This window comes from Microcebus murinus, chromosome 19 (assembly GCF_040939455.1).
Source record: "Microcebus murinus isolate Inina chromosome 19, M.murinus_Inina_mat1.0, whole genome shotgun sequence".
Lineage (NCBI taxonomy): Eukaryota > Metazoa > Chordata > Mammalia > Primates > Cheirogaleidae > Microcebus > Microcebus murinus.
In genome coordinates, this window is record NC_134122.1 from 30,785,465 (window position 1) to 30,810,966 (window position 25,502).

The window sequence follows — 25,502 nt, forward strand, 5'->3', positions numbered from 1 at the left end:
AAATAATTCGCCAGGGAGCCTGGGTCTCCCAGGTGCTGCAGAGTAAGGAGGCCCCTCCCTGTCCAGCAGGGCGATGGGGGTGTCTGGATGTGGGGTCGTGAGGGCTGCAGCTTACCTGCCTGTGACCTGGTCCCTCTTGTCCTTTCCTACCAGGGATGCAGCTGATCTGGTGGTCCAAGGCAAAGGGAAATTTGAGGAGCTAATGGTGTGTTCACATGAAATTGCTGCTAGCACAGCCCAGCTCGTGGCTGCATCCAAGGTATTACCTGAGTTGGACTGTGAGGCCTGGTGAGAGAGTCCTTGGCCAGGTTAGAGAGCCCTTGGTCAATGGAACTGGCCCCAAGAACAGGCGATTTATCCAGGGTCCAGGTGGGTTGGATCCCACGCCACTCTCCTCTAGAAGCCTTTCATCTGTCAGCGAGGAGCCCCTCTACCTACCTCGCCACATGCATCCCCGTGGCTCTTCTCATTTCTGTTACAAGTGGCCTTGGAGGGCCCCAGACGTGCCAACCTCTGATTAGCAATCCTGGCATTCAAGGAATTCTCAAATAAGGAATAGTTGGGCCGGGCGTGGTGGCTCACGCCTGTAATCCTAGCACTCTGGGAGGCCGAGGCAGGTGGATTGCTCAAGCTCAGGAGTTCGGAACCAGCCTGAGCAAGAGCGAGACCCCATCTCTACTATAAATACAAAGAAATTAATTGGCCAACTAATATATATAGAAAAAAAAAATTAGCCGGGCATGGTGGCGCATGCCTGTAGTCCCAGCTACTCGGGAGGCTGAGGCAGCAGGATCGCTTGAGCCCAGGAGTTTGAGGTTACTGTGAGCTAGGCTGACACCATGGCACTCACTCTAGGCTGGGCAGCAAAGTGAGACTCTGCCTCAAAAAAAAAAAAAAAAAAAAAAAAAAACGGAATATGTTGGCACAATAAACAAGTCATTTGGCTTGGTGCCGAAATTCTACGATTTCTCATTATTAGTCTCCTAATTTGAATCACTGCCCCAACTAATTCCCGTGCAGGGCTTATAACCAAACTTCTTTTGAGAGTTTGACAGTACCAAGTGAATGTTGTCTATTTGTTCTTATTTCTTGTTGTCCCAAATTGCTTTCCACAACTGGAACACTCTATCCTAATACGTGATAAAGCTACAGTTTGGAGTTACCATGTAAATAACCCAGGAATAATTTTTTTATATTACAGTTATACTAGGAGCTGACTCTGTAGGCAGTAATTTTTTGAGAAGTTAATGATATATAACTATTGTGGATCACACATATTTGTCAAGACCCATAAGACCAACTCTTCTCAATATAGTACTCACAGCTCTAGGTGTGTGGAAACCTAAATCTGCTTTGTTCCGGCAGGTAAAAGCCGATAAGGACAGCCCCAACCTAGCTCAGCTGCAGCAGGCCTCTCGGGGAGTGAACCAGGCCACTGCCGGGGTCGTGGCCTCAACCATTTCTGGCAAATCACAGATTGAGGAGACAGGTAGCCTTCCAGAAGGAATGCTATTCTTGCCCACTCTGTTCTGCCCATTCTCTGCCTTCTTACCCATGATCCCAATGTCCCACAGTTCTGTTTCGAAATTCTTTCTTATTTTTCCTCTTTTTACCTCCATACGTATTTTCTCACAAGGTGGGACACCACACAGGCATACTGTTTATGTCACTACAGTGGCAGGCCCTTAAGTAGATTCTCTATTTAGCCGTTTCTCTGGATTTAGAGCAGGGATCCTCAAACTACGGCCCACGGGCCAGATATGGCCCGCCGAGGACATTTATCCAGCCTGCCTGATGTTTTTGCCGCTGCTGCCTGTCCTGCTTAGCAGCCGACTCGTCCCGGGCCCACAGTGCGCATGTGTGGAGTGTGTGCCGCTCTCTCCAACGGTCTAAGGGACAGTGAACTGGCCCCGTGTTTAAAAAGTTTGAGAACCTCTGATTTAGATAAATGACTCGAGAAGCCTGGTTGAACCTGGGGAGGCTGGTTCTCTTTACACCTCTTTACACCAGAACCACTTCATCCTTTCTTCCCCTTCATCCCTCAATGGGCAAGCCAGGCATTTCAGCAGAGCGCTGGCACGGGCCGCCTCTCTCGGGCACCTGTCTGCCAGGGGTCGTATTTGACAAGGTTTTCTCATTTCCATCCTTGCAGACAACATGGACTTCTCGAGCATGACACTGACCCAGATCAAACGCCAAGAGATGGATTCCCAGGTGAGAGCCCAGCCCTGAGTCTAGGCAGTCTCTATTGCGTGGACATTGGCCCCAAATATTATTCCTATGGCAAGAAGCCAGAGAGAGAGGGAAAGACTTGAGGGAAGGTCACGCAGCTGTACCTACTCGCCCAAGATTCATTGTAAATGATGTTGGAAAAACAGTAGATAGGAGGTGGAGAGAGGTGATTAGTGAAGATCAAAGTCTTAACTCTTGCCCACTAATCTTGGACTAGAGTCCTCTAAATGTTGTCAGGGATCTCCTAGAAGTCCACAGACTATTACTTAATGGTCTTACTATAGACAATTTTTAAATTTTTTTAGTATTTTTCTGGCAAGTTCAAAGGCAAACTTTTTTTAAACTTCTGGTATGAATTATTTATGTATAACTTTTAGGTTTTTTTTTTTTTTTAAAGCAATCAATTCCCTGTTAACTCATCAAAGGCAATGCCATTTCTCCCTGTTGCTCAGGAAAGTTGTGCCTTGCAAAATAGGAATTAGGGAGATCCTGAGAAACCTCTGCCATCCTTGTTCTAGACTTCTTGGTCATCAGTCTTGGGGTAAAGTCCAGATTAGAGTCATCAAATTTCTACAGGTGGGTCACTGAGCATCTTTAGGCAGGGGTGAGTGGCCAAGCTTGTGTCTCAAGACTGAAGACTGGAAGGGCTGTCTCGTGTAGTGGTTTCATCCAGTCCCTCATGACCTTAAGTACCATCTATGTGCTGGTAATACCACCTTCCTCTCCCCAGCCTAGACCTTCTCCTCGAGCCCCATACATATCCTGCCTGCTTGATATCTCCACTTGATGCCCAATAAGTCTCACAGCGTAATATGTCTGAAGCAGCCTCTTGGCATCCCGCTCACCACACTCTGTCCCTCTTCTCTTGGCACCCCTGCCACCCACCTGGATGTGAAGACCCAGGCCTAGGAGTCATCCTTGCACCCTCTCTTTCCCTTACCCTCCGTGTCCAAACCATCAGCAAGTCCCATCAACTCTAAATCTCCAAAACAAAGCCTTAATCCTCCCACTTCTCTCCTCCTCTCTACCCTAGTCTGAACCATCCTTATCTGTCTCCTGCAAAAGCAACTTAGGTGGGCCAGGCACGGTGGCTACGCCTATAATCCTAGCACTCTGGGAGGCTAAGGCAAGCGATTGCTCAAGATCAGAAGTTCGAAACCAGCCTGAGCAAGAGTGAGACTCCGTCTCTACTACTAAAAAAAAAAAAAAATAGAAATTAATTGGCCAACTAAAAATATATAAAAAAAATTAGCTGAGCATGGTGGCACATGCTTGTAGTCCCAGCTACTTGGGAGGCTGAGGCAGGAGGATTGCTTGAGCCCAGGAGTTTGAGGTTGCTGTGAGCTAGGCTAACATGGCACTCTAGCCCGGGCAACAGAGTTGAGACTCTGTCTCGAAAAAAAAAAAAAGAAAAAGGCACCTTAGCTGTAATGTGTTCTGGCATTTGTCTAAAACGATCCCACAGCAGGGGCGGGTAGTGAGGAGAACATCAGGGAACATTGCTGAGACTGGTCTGGCTGACAGAGGGTAGGTAGTGGAGCTGGGGTAGAGGGGTCACTGCGCTTAGTCTCCATCGTTCTGTAGATATTATACGTTCTCCCTAAGGTAAAGGGCAAAACCAAAAAAGGAACCCCCTTACTGGGTCTAGTTGCTTCAACTCTTGACTCTCTAAAGTCCATTCATTCTCCATGTGATAGTTTTAAAACGTGACTCACAGCCTGCCGCCTCTCTGCTTGGATCCTCCCAACGGCTGCCCTTTGCACATGGAATATGAATATCCAAACGCTTCACCCGGTGGGCCCTGGGTGAAGTGATCCTTGCTGTTCCCCCGCTCATCTCACGACCCTCTCCCTCTCTGACACGTCTTGCACAGGACTCCCTTCCTTCTCCCATCACCTCTCGCCTATTCCTTCGCTCTTCTTCTGCCTGGAATGTTCTTCCCCAGTTCCCTCCACGGCTGAGCTCTTGAGGCCAGTTAGGTTTCAGCTCAAAAGTGACTTCCTGATAGTAGTAGCCTTCACTGACCATCCTTAGTCTTTGTTACATCGCCCTGTGTCATTTTCTTTATGATCTGAACTTTTCTTGTTCATGTGTTTGTCTCTTTTTCCCCTGCAAGGTAAGCAGGGACCTCGTCTATCCATTCACCACTGTGTCTCCAGCACCTATAACAGAGCCCAGGGTACAGGATGAGTGTTGAGCAAATATTTCTTGAATTAATAAATAAAACGGATGAGAAGTAGAACCAGCCAAGATCGCCCATTCCTTTAGTAAGATTGTCCGCATCTTTTGCTGTAGCAGTAATAACCCTACTTTGCACCAGCACCTTAGAGATCCCAGAATCATCATGTTTGGTTCCTACCTAGACTTACAGGGAACTGGGATTAAAGAAAGGTTACAACTACATTGGAAGCAGCAGCCATACAGGTAGGCTAAACATTAGGGTTGTTTTTAGATAGTGACTAATCAGAGGGACAGGAGATAACCCCACTTAGGCATTGGTTTGTAAGGCAGTATTCATTTCCAGTAGTGGGTCACAGTGAGAAAAACACGAGAGCCCCTGATACAGACAGATGAATGGGAGGATGGAGAAGTTAGAGCAGAGAAGAGAGTTGAAATGGGGGGCTGGGTAAGCCATGGAAACAGGGTGAATAATATGGAAGCAGGAACCTGGACTGCAGAGGAAAAGGGATTACTTCAAAATAAGACAGGTCTCAGAGAGCTGATCAGAAGCAAATTCCACTTCCTCTGCCCTCCAGGTTAGGGTGCTGGAGCTAGAAAATGAATTGCAGAAGGAGCGTCAGAAACTGGGAGAGCTTCGGAAAAAGCACTACGAGCTTGCTGGCGTTGCTGAAGGCTGGGAGGAAGGTAAGCTGAGTCTGAGGACTGGCACTGGCCCGCAGCAGGGTGGGGGTGTGCGGCCAGGGCCTTCCCCTCAATAGACCAGAACATGGAACCCTCTGGGTGGGTCACTTCCTCCTTTCCTCTTCTCACAAGCCTGTTTTCTGTTCAGTTATTAATAACCTTTAAGCCTAAAATTGAAAGCTTTTATCATCACCTTTCAAGGCCTAAATATTGACCCATGGACTGGTCACTTCACTAACTGCCATCCCCACCCAGGCCCAGCCAGCCTGGTTGACTCCCTGAGAATTGAGCTCTGCCCAACACAGGGTTGAACATGGAATGAGTAGTGGTCACTGGAGATCCGTAGTCAGGGACATGTGAATTGCAACGTACCCTCTAGAGCCAGTGATGGGCAGTAATGGCCAAAAATAGCAGGGGTCAGGGACTGAGAAACAGTGGCATGCAGTCGTATCCAGCCTACCAGCCCGGGGACTCACTGTCCCTGAGTCTCTGTGTGCTGCTTTTCTGCATGTCCAAAGTGGTCACCTTGATCACAACCAAGACTGTTAACTTGACTGATTCTGGGCACCAACTGTAGACAGATCCTAGTAGTTCCTAGACACAGCACTCGGGGAATAGATGATTTATACAGTGGTTATGACTGTCGTATATTTTAGAGCCCAGCATGGTGGCAATTTTTATTGCTTAGATGCATGACATGCTATGTGACGTAAATTGTCATTGTCTTTTAGGAACAGAAACGTCTCCACCTGCACTGCAAGAAGCGGTAACCGAAAAAGAATAGAGCCAAACTGACACCCCATACGTCAGAGTGTAAATCCTCATTACCCATCTCTGTGTGTGTTATTTCCCCAGCCACAGACCAAATCGGTGGAAGTCCCCGTGGCAGCCACACCACTCCCGTTGCCCAGTGCTGAGGACCTGCATGACCCTTCCAAAGACTCCCTCCACAGTGACACCCGTCCTGTTTGAACCCACGGTCTCTGTTCTTTCCCCGCCTCCCTAGTGTCCAGGCCACCCGTGAACAACCTCAGGTCCAAAGAGGAGGGGGTTAGGCCATGCACCAGAGCAACCTCCATCCAGGCCTGCCTCCTTTTGCCCCCCACAGCAGTTGGTGTCCTTATAAGAGGGGCTTCTTGGTGTTGTCAAGAGCTTGGAAAGGGAGGATCTTATGCATTTTTTTTTTTCTGTTTTCTTCTCAGTCTGTTCAGTTTCATCATTTGCACAAACTTGTGAGCATCAGAGGGCTGGTGGATTCCAAACCAGGACACTACCCTGAATCCGCACAGTCAGAAGAACAGCGGGGTGTCCTGGCTGAGAATGCCAGCGCAGTTCTACCCCTCTTTGGGCAGTTCCGTGGATTCCCACTGCTTCTTATGGTGGTTGGTTGGGTTTTTTTTGTTTGATTTTTTTTTAATGGTTCACTCACATAGCCAACTCTCCCAAAGGGCACGTCCCTGGAGCTCTGAGTTCCCTGGGGCCCCACCCCACGGCAGTTCCAGCAATGGCAGTTCCAGCAACGGTGCTGCTCAGGCTTCGCCTTGGTGCTCCACCTCTGCCTCCTGCTGAGCGACGGCCAGGCGGCCGAGGCCATGCTCCAGAGACAGGCAGAGCTGCTGAGTAACAGCTTGTGCTCAAAAGGCAGAAGCAGAGCGAGTGCCTTTCCTCCCTCCAGCTAGACTCCAGCTGGAAGCCTCTGTCCCCCTTCATAAGTGAGAGGGCAATAGAAGGAGGGACAGGAGGGGTACGAATGACCCAGGTCTTTAGGGGACACCTTTCTTAGGAATTCCTGTGACCAGGCTCAAAAACCTTAACTCACGCTTGAACCAAGCTGGTGAGAGTAACAACACTACTTCCCCTAGAATGAATCGTCCATGTCACGTCAAGTGGGCCACCTCCCTTCATTCCCAGGCAGGGCCCTAAGAGGGAGCGTCCCAACTCCTTGCTCCAGATGTCTGCCTTGGCATTCTCTTGGATCTGAAGATCGTTGCATGTTGACAGACCCAGAAGATCAGACACGCTTGCTCCCATCAGGAAAGAGCCCCGTGCTTGGTTTGGTACCCTTAGTATTTATTACTAACCTCCTTTATGCAGCAGCAGCCTACAGGAAAATGCTTATGACTGTGGCAAGGCTTGTATCGCTGCCCTGCGGCATCAGCCTTCAAGAAATAGAAGCGAGGCCAAGGTGCCATCCCTGGATTGTTCCTGGCAAGGACCCCAAAGCAAGCAGGTCCCTCTGAGCTTTTGGGGTCAGGGAAATGAGAAAGGGGAGCCACTGGCTCTGACACCTTCCAGCCACACCTTCCAGGCTCTTGCTGCCCGACAGACAGACAGGATAAGGACAGAGGGCACGTGAACAGCCTCCTAGAGACGGGCAGCCTGCCAGCACTTTTCCACTCCCAGATGGACCGCAGCATCTAAGTGACCTTCTGATCTTGGAAAAACAACAAGTCTTCCTTCTTTATCTCTAGCAACTCAGTAGTAGTAGCCAACAAGCACTTCCCAGGACTGGTCCCAAAGGAACATTACTAAGTTTTGGTACAGGACGGGTTGTGAGACTGCTGTTTTGATCACTGTGAATCAGCCCCCCTCTTTCTACCCCACCCCCCAGCTCCCTTTCTGTGCATTTTCTAAGTGGGGTGCTCCAAAAAACAGTCTCCCAGGATCTCAGATGACCATACTCAGATGTGTGACCTCCATATTGGGCTAAGGAGGTCTCAGCAGTAGGAACTGGGCAGTCTTAAGTTTAATGCTGCTTTGTGCTTAGTGTTCTTCCATCCCAAGGCTCAGAAGGAGTGGTGTGTGGCATCCTGTCCCAGTTGTGCCGGTTAAGTGAATCAGTGTGTTCTAAGTGAGGGTCGCCAGGTCCAAAAGTGGCTGGTCCTCACTTCTAGGGTCGCAACCATTCAAACGCATGTTTTCCAAATTACCAATGGGGAGAAAAGCGTGCGTTGGACCAGATTAGGATGCTCAGAATAACACTCCCTCTAAAAAGAAGCCACAGTAATTTTTAAAACCTTCCCGAACTTAGCCTAAGTAATAAAATAGTTAACAAAGCACTCAAACAGAAGCACAGGCTAATTCAGTGTCACATGGGGAAATACCTGTAAGATGGAGTGTAATTACTTTCATAATAGCTCAGATTAGAAACTGTTCCATTCTCCAGCTAAAGTCAAATTGTCCTACCTTCACTCTTCTAAAAATGAATGTGCTATACTTGCTGTGAAATACCTTTGATTAAAACAGGAATCACATCTTAAAGCTAAAAATGAACTTCACAGCCTTTTAAATGAGTCACTGAGCATCACTAGTGACCAAAGTCTTGGGCTGAGTGTAAATGGGTCATGACAAGACAAGATGGCAAGAAAATAATGGTTTAGGGTGAAGAAGAGGTTGATATTCAGTTGCAGCTTAATTTTGTCATAAAGTGCTCTAATACCTTGAGTAAGGATATTTGTATACATAATAAGGGGAAAAAAAGAAAAGTTTCCTTTGTGGGGTTATTTTATATCTGAGCAAGGAGTTTAAATCAGACTATAATTTAGATTGTTTGTCAATCCTGCTGCCATCGGCAGTGTCCCTAGGAGCCCATCTGGATATGAGTCCTTAACCCAGTGGCTGGAAGAACCAAACGCTGCCCGTAGCATCCTTTCTTGGAATTGTTTTCAGCTCCAAGTCAGACACCAAGGTTTATACCAGGTAGCACAGGGATCACAAGTACATGTCATTTCGGTCAGGTTCGTTTGCTTTGGCCTCTCGCCCCTGAGAAGGAGCTGGTTCTCAGCTTGCACCGTGGAAGTTCTCATTTCTTTGCCAGCTTCTTAGTCTAGAGGGGTCTACTGGCTCCACTTCACCCTGGTCTTTAATAACTGGGAAATGTCTTGCTATGTTCTACCACCTTTCCAAATATCTGGAAATCCTTCCTGCCAATGAAAGCCTTCAGTCCCAACCTTGGCCTTCCAAGCAGACCGGCTTTGCCCTCTCTCTGCCATCCTGGGTCCTCCAGAGACTGCACCACCTGTAGCAGAGAAAACCACCATCGTGGGCCTGCCAGCCGTCAGCACAGCAAACCAGGCCAGCTACGTGTGCTCAATTTCTTCTTCCAGGTCCACACCAAACACAGGATCAGCAACACACAGCAGTGGCACCGCCTCACCCCAGGAGCCAAAGCGAGGTGAAACCATTGGTTAGATTCTGTTGGGGCCGATTCTGAGAGTAGATTTTTCCAGACATGTCTTTCAGGTGACCCTCAACTACCTCAGGTTTGAAGGCCCTAAATTAAGCTGATTACCACTCACAGGGACAAACCGAGGGGGTTTCGGTTAAATCTTGGTGATGATGCAATTGTCTCAAACTTAGAACAAACTCTTTCACATTTAGATTTGCAGGGATAGGGTTGGGTTTATTTTTCCTTTCTTCTGTTTTTAACCTGTCCCCCAATTTTTCATTAGGATGATTCCTATTGATGAATTTCATTTTTCACTGAGTGCCTACCTTCCCAGGGCAGGTAGCCACTGGCTTTTGTTTCCTTCCAACAATACTTTTATTATGGTATTAAGACCTTTCTTTGTATAATATATTGCATCTGTGTTTTCAATTTTTCAAATAAATATTTCAGCCTGGCAATGGAGAGTAGCGGTGATAACTGACCAACTAACATGACTCTGAGGTCCATGTTCCAATGAAAAGCCTCCATGTGTATCCTGAGGTTCATGAAAACCACTTAGCTCTGCACCTTTGGGAATATATCTTAGAAACATTAGTTTGCACTTCTTAAATGTGTCTTGTCCTCCTTATGCATCATCCTGTCTGTGGGAATGACCAGACAGAAAGTTCAAAGTGGTCAATACTGTACATTATCTGGAAGGCCAGGTCTCTGCGTAAAATCTTCGGGCTCAGGCTGTGGCCACTCCCTCTGCACCCTTGAGATGCAGATAAAACCTGTCACCTTAAAATTGGATGTGATTAATTCAGCTCAGAGACAGAAGCTGCTAATCACAGAGGGATTCAGAGCAGGCCAGTTCCAGCTACTGGAAGAATTACCAAGGGAGCTGACAGAATGGAGCTGGGCTGCACGGTAACCTTTCTGCAGTAGGATTGGCGGCACCCTGATGCTCCCAGTGTGTTAAGCTAAGGGAACCTGTGGGGGTGAGACACCCATGGAGAAGGGCTGGGGTTGGTAAGCAGGAGAATTGGCCCAAATGACTCATTAAGTAAGGAGAGAATGAGGCCAGTAATCAGAATCTAGAGTCTCTAGCTAAGGAGGTCAAAGAACCAGGAACACAAGAAAGGAAAGTAGTGTTGGAAGTGCCCAGTGGGAAGATACCAGTAAATACAGAAGAAGGGGACACTTGCCTGCTGCTGGGCTTTTCTGCTCTCTGTGGCAGAATGCCAAGGTGAGCCAGATCCATTTGAAGCACTACTGATAGAAGGGACAGTGCTTGGTCACAGCTTTCCTGCAGGTTACTCCCAGACCTTAGGTGTGATGCTTGAGGGGTCCAAAAAGCCAGGTAGCAGGACTGCCTTGGGAGACCTTTGCTTTGAATTGCCTTCACTGAAATTTTCTAAGTCCCCTCCTGGGGCTGGGGTCTGGCCTGGGCCAGCAGTGACATCCAAGCAGAGCCTTTGTCCCCTTCCCAGGTGCCCTCCAGCTTCTACACTCCCCCCTCTCACACTTGTCCTTGCCCAGGTGCCCCAGAGGTTCTGGTTCTCATGCCTGAGGGGTCTTCCTGAGGTCCTCAGGTCTAGGAGGGCAGCCTGGCTAGCCGGTCACTCTGGCCAGCAGAGTACTCTTAGGAGGAATCATGAGATCATGCCACCAGAATGACGCTGGCATGCTGTTAAAAGCTGAGTCCAAGGGGAGGAGAGTTAGGGTTTATATAGGTGGGGGCAGGGGACCCTGCCAAAGTGAAAAAGAACAAAAAGTTGAAATGGGCAAGTGGGGGATGGTCTAGGTGTAGATGAGGTCTGAGCCAGGGGATATTACTGAGGCACACTTTGCACAACCGAAACTAAAAGCCAGCAAGCTTTGACCTTGCTCATCCTGGTTAGCCTCAGCCTCTAGCCCGTTACCCAATGTATGGTAGACCGTTGACCATTACTTGGGAGGAATGAATGAATTCTCATTTACACCACATTCTTAGTTCTACACACATTTTACGCATCCATTCATTGTGCAGGCACTGAAATTGCCAGAGATAAAGGCTTTATGTTCCCTGTCCTCAAAAATTGCATTCACGTATTCATTATTTGTTATCAAATGTCTATGCTATCAGACACTGGGAACACAGAGCAAAAATAGACATGGTCCTGCCCTACTGGAGTTCACAGGCCATTGAAAGAAACAAATAACATGGTCCAGTCATCAGAATAACGAGTATAACTGCAACGGGAGTAAGCTCGAAAGCAAAGTGATGAGAGTGCTCTCAGAGTATGGAAGGAGGGTTCATGGGAAACCTGCCTTTGACAAAGTGATAACTAAACTAAGATTCAGAGGATGAGGAGGTGTTAACTAGGCAAGGAGGGAGGGAAAGCTCACTCCCAGCAGAAGGAGTGGCATATGCAAAGTCCCTGTGGTGGGACGCTAAAGGTCAGTATAGCTGGAGCACAGGCAGAGAGTGGTTGGTACAAGATGAATCTGCAAAGAGGCAGGGGCAGACCATGCAGACGATGGAGAGCAGTTGATAGGCTTTAGGTAAAGGGGTGACATGATGAGATTCGCATTCTGAAAAGACCATTCTAGTTACAGTGTGGAGGACAGATCAAAATGGAGCCAAGTAGATGGGAGAAACCAGCAAGGAAGCTATTGTCATAATGCAGGCAAAGGGTGATGGCATAAAACATGTGAACAGAGAAGTGGGAGGCCATGTTGAAAAGGTAAGTTGTGGCCACGCTAAAGAAAATTTTGAATACCAAGCTGTAACAAAAATACCATAGTCTAAACAGCAAACATTTATTTTGCACAGGTCTGGAGGCTGGGAAGTCCAAGATCAAGGTGCTAGCCAATTTGGGTCCTGGCGAGGGCTCTTCCTGGCCTGCAAATGGACACCTTCTTACTGTATTCCCACTTGGCAGAAAAAGAGATCATCTCTCTTGTGTTTCCTAAGAACATTAATCCTATTCATGAGGGTTCCACCTTCATGATCTACCTCCCAAAGACCCCACCTCTGAATACCATCATATTGGAGATCAGGGCTTCAACATAGAACTTTTGGGAGGACACATTCAGTCTCCAGCCCAGGCTAAGAAGGTTTTGTTTAGTTGCATAGGTCTGTCTTAGGTAGGAGGATGGGCCTGCCCCTCATGCTCACCTATGTTCACTAGTCACACCCACTCAACTGAAGATACTTTCTGAAGGCTGGAACAACCTTTCTGTCACCCCACAAGATCGTCCATACTTCCTCTTCCATTCCTCTTTCACTTGCCTTTTCCCATTTACAATTCATTGTCTGCGCCAGACAATCTCACTGTGCACACAGGCTCTGTAACCCTTCTTCCTCATTCCCTGTGCATTCGGCTCCTTCTCTGGGCCCAAACTAAGCCTAATTATGACTGATAGCACAGAAGTACTGCTTCTAGAGAAAGCGTAAATTTCTGAGTTAAATACCAAAGTTCTTCCTGAACTGTCCTTTAAAACTGCTACTAAATTCGCCATGTCTCCTCTAATTAAATGTATTTCTTCCTATGGAACCAACATCAAAAATAAATTTTGAAAACTCAGTTTTATTCAATTTCTATGTTGTTCAAAATGTCTAATATCACCATAGCTATGTCCTTTCCATTCATGTCAATTCAGTGGATATTGCTGAGTTCATATTGTATACAAGAGACTGTAGGAAATAGAAAAATAAACAAGATATAGTTCCATTTTTAAGGACTTTCAACATGAAAAAGATGAGACACTTTTTCAAGAAATTTAGCAGTACTCAAAGGAAAGAGAAATGAGGCAATAACTTTAGGAGGTAATAGAATACATGAAGGGTAGTTTTTAAGGAAAAAAGAAAGCATGTTTAAAGGCTAACAAGAAATTAGAGGAGGTAGAGATTGAAAAATGACAGGAGTAAGAGGAATGTGGATTCCTTCCTTCCTTCCAGAAATCCTTATTCAGTATCTACAGTGTTTAAGGCACAAGGGGTACATCCAAATACAGCACGGGCAAGTGGAAATTTATAGCCAAGGAACAGGGTGGGGCCCAGTGGATGGAAAATTACTAAAAGGGTAAGGGGGGATTCTAGCTCAACTGACCTAGCAGGATTCTAGCTAAGGCCCACCAAGGTGATCAGACAGCACCAACGGTTGTCCAAGGATGAGGAACACAATCAGATACCGAGGGTGATCAGATATTGAGGAAGTCTAAACTGACTTAGCAGTTTTGCCAAAATTAATTTGTCTAAGAGGTCGGAGGAGCCTGAGTTAAGTTTGGTCAAGAAGAGAATCTTTGTCAGAAGTAGAGCTGGAGGGATGTGAGCTATTTCCTACAAAATGAAGGCACAAGAAAAGTAACAGAATCAGTTTGCTGCAGGAAAGAAGAATTTCAGAGTTCGAAGCGCACCAAAAGGGCTCTTCTTTAATGCTTACACTAGTAGAACAAGTTTTAGCTGTTCAGTCTTGGCCACACAGAACAATTGTGAGGGGGGAAATCCCTTAGCAAATGTTACACACTCACATACACACACACACACACACACACACGTGCCCTTTGGGTTTGGCTTCATTCTAAATGTGCAGTTTTCCAGGCAATCTTTACAACCATCTGAGTAAGTTTCAAACAAAACAAAACAAAAACCAACGAACCAACCAAATCTGGGAAATCGCCATTGGTGTGTGGGGGCTCTGTTCCTGGAGGTCCCAGAAAAACCTGACGCCTGCAAAGGTCAGATCTGAGCAGGGACTGGGGCCCTCAAAGAGCCACAGCCTTGGAGGCACCCCCTCCCTTGAAGGCTGGGAGCATCTCGGAGCGAGTTAAATCCCCTCATACGGTAGACAAGGGTGATGGAATTGGATTCCCGCAGCCTGCGAGGCGAAGAAGGAGTGCTGGACGCGCTCTTCGCGCCCTCGACCTAAGACTCAGGAAGTCGCCTAGTGGCTGGGAGCCGCCTGGCCTCGTTGCCCAGCAACTGGCTGCCCCGCGCCCCTCTCGCGGGAGTTGCCCGCAGTGACGTGAGACGCGCGCAGTGCAGGTTGGGAGCACGAGGTTTCCGCCTGCCCGGGGCCCTCGCGCCCAACGGAACTGCGGGCTGGGCCAGTCCAGGAGGCTGGGGACAGGCTCGGCCCGGACCGGCGCAGTCGGGCCCTAGCAGACCTCAGCCGCTTGGGGTGGAGGGTTGCTGCGGCCGTGGTCAGGCCACCGCCCTCCTGGGCCCAGCTTGGACGTGGGGCGGTCTGGTAAGTCCCTTCTGCACCCTGGGGTTGGCTAGGCCTCTCGCACGTCCCGGGTTCTGTTCTGGGCAGGTCACCAGTGGCATTCCACACAGATGCGTTAGTGGACCCCGAGCATTGTGTACCTTGGTTTTGTCAAGCACGGAACAATTATTGGGTCATTAACTATGAAATGTCTGATTTCGAATCAAAAGTGTAGTTTATTATATCTCAGAACAAGAAGCGGTATAATGAATTAAAGTATGCGCCCAAACTATCGACACAGTTTTGCCATCTTAGTGGTAGATTGTTTATGCCAGCAGCGAAGAAGCCTGGAGATAGAGTGGCGATGAAATCGCAAAAGGTGTTTTCCACAGCTTGTTGAGAATTGAATATTTTTTCTTGCAAGAAGTGGTCCAAAGCCTAGAAGAAGTGGTAGTCAGTTGGTGCAGGGTCTGCTGAATACAGTGGATGACAGAGAGTTTCCAAGTTCAGTTTCTGTCGTTTGAGCAGCATTGTTTGTGCCACGAGGTCCAGCATTGTCTTGCAAGAGGATTGGCCTGTGTCTTTTGACCAGTCTCGACTGCCTAATCGCAAACATCCTCATCATTTCCTCCAATTACTGGCAGTAGATATCCGCTGTAATCGATTGACCAGGTTTCATGAAGCTGTAGTGGATAATACCAGCGCTGGACCACCAAACAGACACTATTAGCTTTTGTTGATGAATATTCAGTTTGGGACCCGTCTTTCAGCACTTCATCTTTATCCAGCCACTGTGCTGAACACTTGATATTGTCAAAAAGAATCCATGTTTCATCACATGTCCATATAGTGTAGAAATGGTTCGCCTTTATGTCATTACAGCAAAGAAAGGCAAACTTCGAGACAATTTCTCTGCTGCTGCTTGTTTAATTCATGTGGTACCCATCCAGCTTCTTTACCTTGTTGATTTGTTTCAAATGGTCCAATACTGTTGAAATAGTAATGTCAAACCTTGCCACTAATTCACACCTAGGTTGAGTTGGATTCGCTTCCACTACAGCTTTCAGCTCATCATTATCCACCTTGGTCTCAGGTCACCCACGTGGCTCATTTACAAGATTAAAATTACCAGAACAGAACTTCTCAAACCGTGGATGTACTGTGTGTTTATTAGCCACATCCTTCCCAAACACTTCATTGATATTTCTAGCTGTCTGCACTGCGTTGGTTCCACAGCAGAACTCGTATTTGAAAATAATGCGAATTTTTGACTTATCCATAGTTTCACAAAAATTGCTCTAAAAAAAGTGAAGATAATCACAAACCAAAACATGCATTTGAGAGACTGAGGATGTACTTTCACAGATAAAACAAGAAGTGTCAAAGTGAAATGTCACAGATGTCAACTGTCAAACTTAGCACTTAAGGAAATCAGACATGTCATATTTAATAACCTAATAAAAGGCAGTTCCAGAGTGTGGTGGTTGCAGTGTTTGTTCCTTAGCAATCACAACAGCAGTCCATTCTTCACCTTTGTTTTCCCTGGTTCCTGTGCTCCGGCTCCTTGGGTGCCAGGATGCCACTCCTTCAGTGATATTCAGTCTTTCGTCCCTGCCTGGAGCTCCATCCCTGGTTTCTGCTCCTTACCTCAGAAGTCTCTGTTCTTCAAAGTTCTTTTTCTGTTCTTGGCACACTTCAAACATATGGTAGGTCTTTTACACCGTCTCCTCAATTTACCAAGGTCAGTTAGATAGCTCCTGAATGTCTTGTGCAACAGAACATGTTTCCTAAGTTCAAAGACTGCATGTCATCTTTTGTAGGGCAGTTTTTTATGTACCTTTTATCAAACCTCAGATTCTAAATCTGAAGTGGTGGTAGTTGCCTCCTTTGCCAGCCTTCCTATCTCCTGTATGTTCACTCACTAAATCCACCAGTCACTAAGGCATGAAACTGATGTATTTGACACTTAACCCCCTCTTCAGCTCCATCATTCTGTGAGGTGCCAGGTGCTAGACAGCTGTCTCCCTTATTCAGTTGTTTGTGTTCTCACTGCTCTGCCCCTGCCCCCCTCCATCTATATTTTAAGTATTAACTTCCCTATTGCAGCACTCTTTGGTCCTCCTGCTTGCCATCTCTTTCTGCTATCATTCAGTCTACCCATTCTTAAGAGACTAATCTTCCTAAAGCATAGATCTAAATATATCATTTACCTGCTCAGAAACTTTGAGTGGCTCCCAATTATTATCAAGATAGTGGCCCAACTCATTAGAATGTCATTCAAGCTCTAGATCTATCTCTTTCAAGCTGGGCTTTGAGATGTGTCATGATTCAGAGGGGAGAGTAGGAGGAAGAAGCTGAATTGAGGATTTTTGTCTTTCCAGCTCTGTGTCAATTTTTGGTTTTATTTCTTTTTTAAATTGTGCTTCTATTTGAAAAAATGGGTTTCACTTTTAAAAAGAAAAAAGTTTGAAAAAAACCACTGCAATAAATGATTCATCCTAAACTATTCTGGGCCATAACTCCCACTATTTACCTATCCCACAAAGTCCTAATCTCATACTTCTATTAGAACATATCAACTTCATTCAAAAAATATTTACTTTTCATCAGCTATGTGCATGGCACTGTTAAGTGCTGGGAATAAAGCAGTGAACTGAAGGCCTTACCCTCATGGGGTTTACCTTTTATTGCAGGAGGAGACAAACAGTAAAATATATGTGTCAAATGGTGACAATTACTATAGGGAAGAAAACAAAAAACAGTGCCTTGGGAGAAGTTACTGTTTTTTATAAGGTGGCCAAGGAGGCTTCACTGACAAGATTCTTAAAAGCTTTAAGGTGAAGGACGTAAACGCGAGTCATGCTTACTTCCAAAGAAAAAGCATTCCAGGTAGGAATGTGCATGGTATGTTTAAAACAGCAAGAAAGAATAAAGACAGGGTCTTGGTTTATTGCCCAGGCTGGAATGCAGTAGCATCATCATAGTTCACTGTAACCACAAACTCCTGGGCTCAAGCAATCTTCATGCCTTAGTCTCCTGAATAGCTAGTACTATAGGCGTGTACCACTATGGTTGGCTAATTTTTTTATTTTTTGTGAAGATGGGGACTTGCCGTGTTGGCCAGACTGGTCTTGAACTCCTGGCCTCAAGCAATCCTCCTGCCTCAGGCTCCCAAAACACTGAGATAACAGGTGTGAGCCACCACACCCAGCCAGACTTAATGTTTAAATCTCACTGGCTGCTATGTTGAGAACAGTCCTTAGGAGAACTATGATAGAAACAGGGGTCTTAGTTATAAGGTAGTACTCTAGGCAAGAGAGTCCAGAGCTTTGGATGAGAGAGAGCAGCAGATAGAAGCGGTCACATGCAGAATGTACTTTGAAAGTAGACCCAAGAGATTTGCAAATGGATTGTATGTAGTGTATAAGAGAAAGAGAGGAATCAGGGATGACTCCAAGATTTTTGATAGATCAACTATAAGAATGGAGTTATGTATTGAGATGGGGAGATTGTAGGAGGAACCAGTTTGGTGGAGGAGTGGGAAATTGGGAATTTGGTTTTGGACATGTTAAGTTTGAGGTTTTTGATAGATATCCAAATGGAAACATCAAGTAGACAGTTGTATATGTGGATCTAGAGTTTAGGGGTAAGATTGAGACTGAAGATCAAAATTCTGGAGTCTTCAATGTGGAGATAGTGCTTGGAGTCATGAAACTGGATGATTGGAAGTGATTGTAAACCTTATTTGTGAATACAGTTTATCTCCCACAGTAGAGTGTAAGTTGTTGAGAACAGAGACTTTGCTTTATTTTGTGTGTTTCTGATAGCCCCTAGCACAGTTCCTCACACATAACTAGATGCTCAATGAGTGTTTATTACTCCAGGCACAGACTTTGTAATGCTAATAGCTGTATCCCCAACATCTAGCACAGAGTGGTACCCAGTAAATATTTGACAAATAAATGTGTATGTGAAGAAAGTGGAAAAATGATAATTGCCACATGAAAGCGTATTCCAGATCATGATTTTCCTCAAGATCATTTACCACATAATAATCTTTTCCCCCAAGCTATGTTAAATTTAAATATATTCAGCTGGGTGTGGTGGCTCGCACCTGTACTCCCAGCTATTTGGAAGGCTGAGACGGGAGGATCCCTTGAGCCCAGGAGTTCTAGACCAGCTTGGATGATATATCAAGAGCCCATCTCAAAAAAAAAAAAAAAATTAAATATACTCAAGCACTGATTTTTTTTTTTTTTTTTAAGAGACAGTCTCACTCTATCACCCAGGCTGGAGTGCAGTGGCACATTCATAACTAGGACTACAGGCATGTGCCACCATTTCCAGCTAAATTTTGTATTTTTGGTAGAGACAGGGTTTCACTATGTTGCCCAGGCTAGTCTCAAGTGGTACTATGACTTTGGCCTCCCAAAGTGCTGGGATTATGGGAATGAGCCACTGCACCCAGCCCTCAAACACCAAATTGCTATACTCTTATCTACAGGTATCAAGTTCGTGAAGGTGGTAACGTGGGGAGAAACATTTTCTAGACCTGGTCAAACAAGAGAACCATCTGATGAACTTTTAGTATTTTTTGGAATATTAGGCATCTCCCTAGACCTGCTGAATCCGAATCTCAGGCCTTGTGCCCTGGAAATTATATTTTAAAAGCTCACTAGCTGCTTCTGATTTAGCTAGTCCTCAGATGGCATTTGAGATTCATAGTGAAAGTGGGAATAATAAATAGACCTAAGGCTCCTGGCCCTGCTCTGTCACTAACTATGACTTTCATCTTGAGTGAGTCACTTGACCTCTGGGTCTTTTCCCACCTATAAAAAATGAGGTGGGAGCTGTGTGCCTAGATCTGTTTACAGTATTTAATTATTATCCTTTTAAGGTATGTGGGGTCTGTGGTGATAGCCCCCTTTTATTGCTGTTTCTAGTAATTTGTGTCTTTTCTCTTTGATTAGTCTGGCTAGGGATTTCTCATTTTTTAATGTGTCTTTTCCAAGAACCAACTTTTAGTTTAATTTTTTTCTATTTTCCTGTTTTAATTTCATTGATTTCTGTTCTTATATTTATTGTATTTCTCTCCTTCTGCTTTGTGATTATTTTGCTCTTCTTTTTCTAGTTTCTTAAAATGGAAGTTTAGATTATTGAGGTTTTTTTCTATTGATTTCTCTCTAACATAAATATTTGGGGCTACAGATTTCCCTAAAGGACACCTTAGCTGTATCTCACTGGTTTTCATATGTTGTATTTTTAAAAATTGAGGTGGCTTGGGTGGAGTGGCTCATACCTGTAATTCTAGCACTTTGGGAGGCCAAGGTGGGAGGATTGCTTGAGGCCAGGAGTGGGAGGTCATCCTGGGCAACAAACAAATTTGCCTTTACAAAAAATTAAAAAATTAGGTAGGCATGGTGGGATGGGCCTGTAGCCCCAGCTACTTGGAAAGCTGAAGTGGGGGGAATTGCAGGATTGCTGGGAGTTGGTAGTTGCAGTGAGCTCTGATGATACCACTGCACTCTAGCCCAGGCAACAGAGTGAGACCCTATCTCCCCCCCAAAAATACATATATATTAAATTAAAAATAAATAAAATAGAGGGGAAATTCACATGTCATTTTAAAGTATATAATTCAATGGCATTTATTTAGTTAATTCACAATGTTGTTCAACCACTACCTCTATCTAGTTCTAAAACATTTCCATCACTCCAAAAGAAAACCCCCAAAGTCACTCTTCTCCCCTGTCTCCAACCCCTGGTAACCACCAATCTGATTTTTGTCTTTATGGATTTACCTATTCTGGATATTTCGTATAAATGGAATCATACCATATATGTGACCTTTTGTGTCTGGCTTGTTTCAATTAGCATAATATTTTTAACATCCTAAATTATAGCAATATGTATTTTTTTTTTGGGCCCAGAAAACTGTGTTTTATCAATATGTATTTTGTTATACCTTCAATAGCATACAAAAACTCTGTTCCTATACAGCTCCATCCCTCCTTTATGTTGCTATTTCACAAATCCTGTCTTTATAAATTATATGCTCATTGATATAAGTTTATCATTATTGTTTTATGCATTTGTCTTTTAAATCATGTGGAAAACAAAAATAAATTACAAGGCCGGGTGCAGTGGCTCACGCCTGTAATCCTAGCACTCTGGGAGGCCGAGGCGGGCGGATTGCTCGAGGTCAGGAGTTCAAAACCAGCCTGAGCAAGAGCGAGACCTCGTCTCTACTATAAATAGAAAGAAATTAATTGGCCAACTAATATACATAGAAAAAATTAGCCGGGCATGGTGGCACATGCCTGTAGTCCCAGCTACTCGGGAGGCTGAGGCAGGAGGATCACTTGAGCCCAGGAGTTTGAGGCTGCTGTGAGCTATGCTGACGCCATGGCACTCACTCTAGCCTAGGCAACAAAGCGAGACTCTGTCTCAAAAAAAAAAAAAAAAATTACAAACAAAAAACAGTAATACTGGATTTTAAATTGCCCTATGTAGTTACCTTCACCAGTATTTTTTATTTCTTACATGACTTCAGGTTACTGTCTAATGTCCTTTCATTGCAGCCTGAAGGACTTCCTGTAGTATTTCTTATACAACAGGTTTATTGCAACAAACTCCCTCAGCCTTTGTTTATCTTAGAATGTCTTGATTTCAGGCCGGGCGCTGTGGCTCACGCCTGTAATCCTAGCTCTTGGGAGGCCGAGGCGGGCGGATTGCTCAAGGTCAGGAGTTCAAAACCAGCCTGAGCAAGAGCGAGACCCCGTCTCTACTATAAACAGAAAGAAATTAATTGGCCAACTGATATATATATATAAAAAATTAGCCGGGCATAGTGGCGGATGCCTGTAGTCCCAGCTACTCGGGAGGCTGAGACAGCAGGATTGCTTGAGCCCAGGAGTTTGAGGTTGCTGTGAGCTAGGCTGACACCACGGCACTCACTCTAGCCTGGACAACAAAGTGAGACTCTGTCTCAAAAAAAAAAAAAAAAAAAAAAGAATGTCTTGATTTCTCTTTGACTTTTTTTTTTTTTTTTTTGAGACAAGAGTCTTGCTTTGTTGTCCAGGCTAGAGTGAGTGCCATGGCGTCAGCCTAGCTCACAGCAACCTCAAACTCTTGGGCTCAAGCAATCCTGCTGCCTCAGCCTCCTGAGTAGCTGGGACTACAGTCATGCGTCACCATGCCCAGCTAACTGTTTCCATATATATTAGTTGACCAATTAATTTCTTTCTATTTATAGTAGAGATGGGGTCTCGCTCTTGCTCAGGCTAGTTTCAAACTCCTGACCTCGAACAGGAGGTCTACCTCAGCCTCCCAGAGTGCTAGGATTACAGGCGTGAGCCACTGCACCCGGCCTCTTTTTGACTTTTGAAGTACAGTTTTGCTGGATGTAGGATTCTTGGTTGACAGATTTTGTTGTTGCGGGGGGAGGATTTTTTTCTTTCAGCACTTTTATCCGTGTACTGCCTTCTGGCCTCTGAGTTTGCCGGTGAGAAATTGGCTGTTAATCTTATCAAGATCTCTTGTATGTGACAAGTTGCTTCTCTTTTGCTGCTTTAAGATTTCTTTCTTTGCCTTTTGACAGTTTGATTATAATGTGTGTTTGTGGTGTATCTCTTTGAGTTTATCCTCTTTGTAGTTGTTGAGTTTCTAGGATGTGTCTATTCATATCTTTTAGGAAGATTTGAGGAGGCCATTATTTCTTCAAATATTCTTTTTGCCCATTTCTCTCTCTCCTCTCCTTCTTGGACTGCCATTATGCATGTGTTTGGTCTGCTTCATGGTATCCTGTGAGTCTCTCAGGCTCTAATTGATTTTTCTTCATTCTTTTTTCTTTCTGTTACTTGGACAGGTTAGTTTCAATGGACCTATCTTCATGTTCACTGATTCTTTCTTCGACCTGCTCAAATAAGCCCTTGAAACCCTCTAGTGAATTTTTCATTTCAGTTTTTATACTTTTCAGGTTTAGAATTTGATTCCTTTTAATACTTTTTCTTTCTTTCTTTCTTTCTTTTCTTTCTTTTCTTTCTTTTCTTTCTTTCTTTCTTTTCTTTCTTTTCTTTCTTTCTTTCTTTTCTTTCTTTTCTTTCTTTTCTTTCTTTCTTTCTTGAGTCTCACTTTGTTGCCCAGGCTAGAGTGAGTGCCATGGCATCAGCCTAGCTCACAGCAACCTCAAACTCCTGAGCTCAAGCGATCCTACTGCCTCAGCCTCACGAGCAGCTGGGACTACAGGCATGCGCCACCATGCCCAGCTTATTTTTTGTATATATATTTTTAGTTGGTCAATTAATTTCTTTCTATTTTTAGTAGAGATGGGGTCTCGTTCAGGCTGGTTTCGAACTCCTGACCTCGAGCAATCCGCCCTCCTCGGCCTGCCAGTGTGCTAGGATTACAGGCGTGAGCCACCATGCCCCACCCTTTCTATTTCTTTATTGATGTTCTATGTTTGTTGAGACATTGTTCTCCTGATATCATTTAACTCTTTGTCCATGGTTTCTTTTAGCTCTTTGAGCGTATTTAAGACAGCTGATTTCAAGTCTTTGCCTGGTAATTTTAATGTCTGTATTTTCTTGGAGATAGTTTATTTCTTTTTTAAAAAAAGTTATATTGAGTTTTTATTCATGATTCTAAGTATATGTGTTTATAACAGATGTGATAGGTGAATTTAACATATTAAAAGAGTTCCACAGCATCTTTTCAGAAAAGATTATATACTATACAAACTATTCAAGTCATATACAACCATTTTTCATTGTCTTTTTAGCTGAGAAGAATCCTATTCAGCATACTTCTCCTCCTGAGGTAGTTCATACTGAGCAAGCTTTGCTTTCACTTTTTTATTTTCTTCTACAATAGGTTCATTTTTCTCTTTCATTTCTGCCAGTTCTAGGCAAAGCAGCTCTATTTATGGATTTTCTAGGGTGGCAGCTCCTAAGTGATGCTTTAAAAATTCCACAGCACTGCTAGGTTTCTTTGGTTCTTCATATAAAGCTACCAACACCTTAGTCAGCATGTTCAGCGCCCCTGACTTCTCCCAGCACCTCCAAAACTACTCACGCTTTGAGTTGGCAGCTTTGTAATGGGCCATAGTGACATTGGCAGTGGCATAGCTGGCACCCGAGACTGTGACTGGTGGGCGAGTTTGTTTCTTTTGTGAATGGGCCATACTTTCTTGTTTTATTGCATGGTTTATAATTTTTATTAAAAATTGGACATTTTGAGTATTATAATGTGGTAACTCTGGAAATTATTTTATTCCCTTCCTCCACTCAGAGTTTGTTTTTGTTATTTGATATGGGCTATAGCTCTTTGTTTAGTGACTTTTCTAAACCATTTTGTGAAATTTATGTTCTTCTACCATGTGTAGTTTCTGAAAGTCTCTGTTCCTTTAGCTTGTGTTCAACTAGTGTTTTGACAGAGATTTCCTTGAATGACAGGAGACAAAAAAGAAAAAAAATACATATAAGAAAAACTCAACTCTTCCAGTCTTTGCAGATTGGCTCTGTGTTGGGGCATTGGAGCACTCCGTACAGCCAGTTCACTTACAACTTTGCCTTAGGCTTTACTCCCGTTTTGTGCTGAAAGCTTGGTGTCTTATAGGTCAGTTATAAGAAGGTGTTCTGCCCTTAGCATGTGCGTGGCTTTTGAAATTCTGCGGTACATGTGGGCACTTTTCAATACCCTAATTTCCCATAGAAACTCCCCAGCTTTTTCTCCCATGCTGTTAGCAACATCAGTTGTTTGCCTCAACTGTAATCTTTTGCCTAGGCATCAGTAGGGTGTGCATTTGACTTGCCTTTTCAAGCAGTGCTCTCTGTGCATCCTGCCCTGAGTGGGCTCTGGGTTAGGTGAAACAAAGGCAAGTGCCTTGCACCAGTCCTTCTGGCAGCCCTGGGCAGGTTAGAACAGGAAAACACAATTATTTGAGAATAAGGTCTGCTCTGCTCCCTTTAAAACCTGGAACCAGGGTCCCTCACTAGGAATGTGGGCATCTATTTTTAAGACTACTACCAAGGCATGGAAGGGGGTTAGGCAAGGGTAAGTTAAGAAAAAAAAAAGTGTTTTCCTACCGTTTTTAAGTCATCTTTTTCTTTTTTCTTTTTTTTTTTTTTTTTTTTTTGAGACAGAGTCTCGCTTTGTTGTCCAGGCTAGAGTGAGTGCCGTGGCGTCAGCCTAGCTCACAGCAACCTCAAACTCCTGGGCTTGAGTGATCCTTCTGCCTCAGCCTCCCGAGTAGCTGGGACTACAGGCATCCGCCACTATGCCCGGCTAATTTTTTATATATATATCAGTTGGCCAATTAATTTCTTTCTATTTATAGTAGAGACGGGGTCTCGCTCTTGCTCAGGCTGGTTTTGAACTCCTGACCTTGAGCAATCCGCCCGCCTCGGCCTCCCAAGAGCTAGGATTACAGGCGTGAGCCACAGCGCCCGGCCTTAAGTCATCTTTTTCTTGATTCAATGTTTATTTGGTTATTATAAACCTTTAATTATTTTCCACAGTTTGTACAAAGTTGATTCAGACATTTTGCTTGGTTTATCAATGTTTCTGTGGAAGCATGGGGCCTTGGAGCTACTCTGCCATTTTTGCTTATGTCAATTAACATGTTATATTTTCATTTTTATGCAGTTCAATATTTTTTCTAATTTTCCTTGATTCTCTTTGACCCATGAATTACTTAGAAGTGTATACAATTTCCATGTGTTTGGAGATTTTTTGGTTTCTTTTTTTAATTGATTTAGCTTAATTCAATTATGGACACAGAGTGTACTTGGTATTTCGGTTCTTTTACATTTCTTAAGATTTGTTTTATGATCCAAGTTCTGGTAAATATTGGTGAATGTTCGATGTCTACTTGCAAAGAATGTATATTCTGCTGTAAAGTCTTCTGTAAATTTCAATTAGGTCCCACTGGTTGATGATGATGTTCAGTTAGTAATACTATATCTGTTCATTTTCTGTCTACTGATTGTATCAATTACTGAGAGAAGATTAAGTCCCCAGCTGTAATTAGGGATCTGTTTATTTCTCCTTTCAATTTGTTCAGTTTT

The 25,502-nt window shown here is 44.5% G+C and overlaps 2 protein-coding genes and 1 pseudogene across 10 annotated transcripts in view; 2 read left to right on the forward strand and 1 right to left on the reverse strand.

Annotated features, from left to right (window-relative positions):
- The window catches only part of HIP1 (huntingtin interacting protein 1), a 153,141-nt gene extending 143,421 nt beyond the window's left edge, over positions 1–9,720 (forward strand). For 4 of the 7 annotated variants that reach the window (XM_012742198.3, XM_075995372.1, XM_012742201.3 and 1 more), the window contains 6 exons: positions 154–259; positions 1,366–1,489; positions 2,153–2,214; positions 4,989–5,097; positions 5,826–5,860; positions 6,297–9,720. In XM_012742198.3, the coding sequence (XP_012597652.2) occupies positions 154–259; positions 1,366–1,489; positions 2,153–2,214; positions 4,989–5,097; positions 5,826–5,860; positions 6,297–6,500 (640 nt within the window). In that variant the 3' untranslated portion in view covers positions 6,501–9,720. Of the gene's footprint in view, positions 1–153; positions 370–1,365; positions 1,490–2,152; positions 2,215–4,988; positions 5,098–5,825; positions 5,926–5,949; positions 6,275–6,296 lie in introns of those variants that run through there. The other 3 variants (XM_012742199.3, XM_012742204.2, XR_001148275.2) reach the window with 3 other exon arrangements.
- Positions 9,721–9,855: 135 nt separating this feature from the next.
- Positions 9,856–25,502, forward strand: part of POM121C (POM121 transmembrane nucleoporin C) — a 57,268-nt gene continuing 41,621 nt past the window's right edge. The window contains exons 1-2 of one of the 3 annotated variants that reach the window (XM_075995370.1): positions 9,856–11,970; positions 12,060–14,478. The gene's annotated coding sequence lies outside the window, so the exon portion shown is untranslated. Of the gene's footprint in view, positions 14,479–25,502 lie in introns of all 3 variants that reach the window. The other 2 variants (XM_012742196.3, XM_012742197.3) reach the window with 2 other exon arrangements.
- Positions 23,228–23,601, reverse strand: LOC105858830 (c-Myc-binding protein pseudogene; annotated as a pseudogene).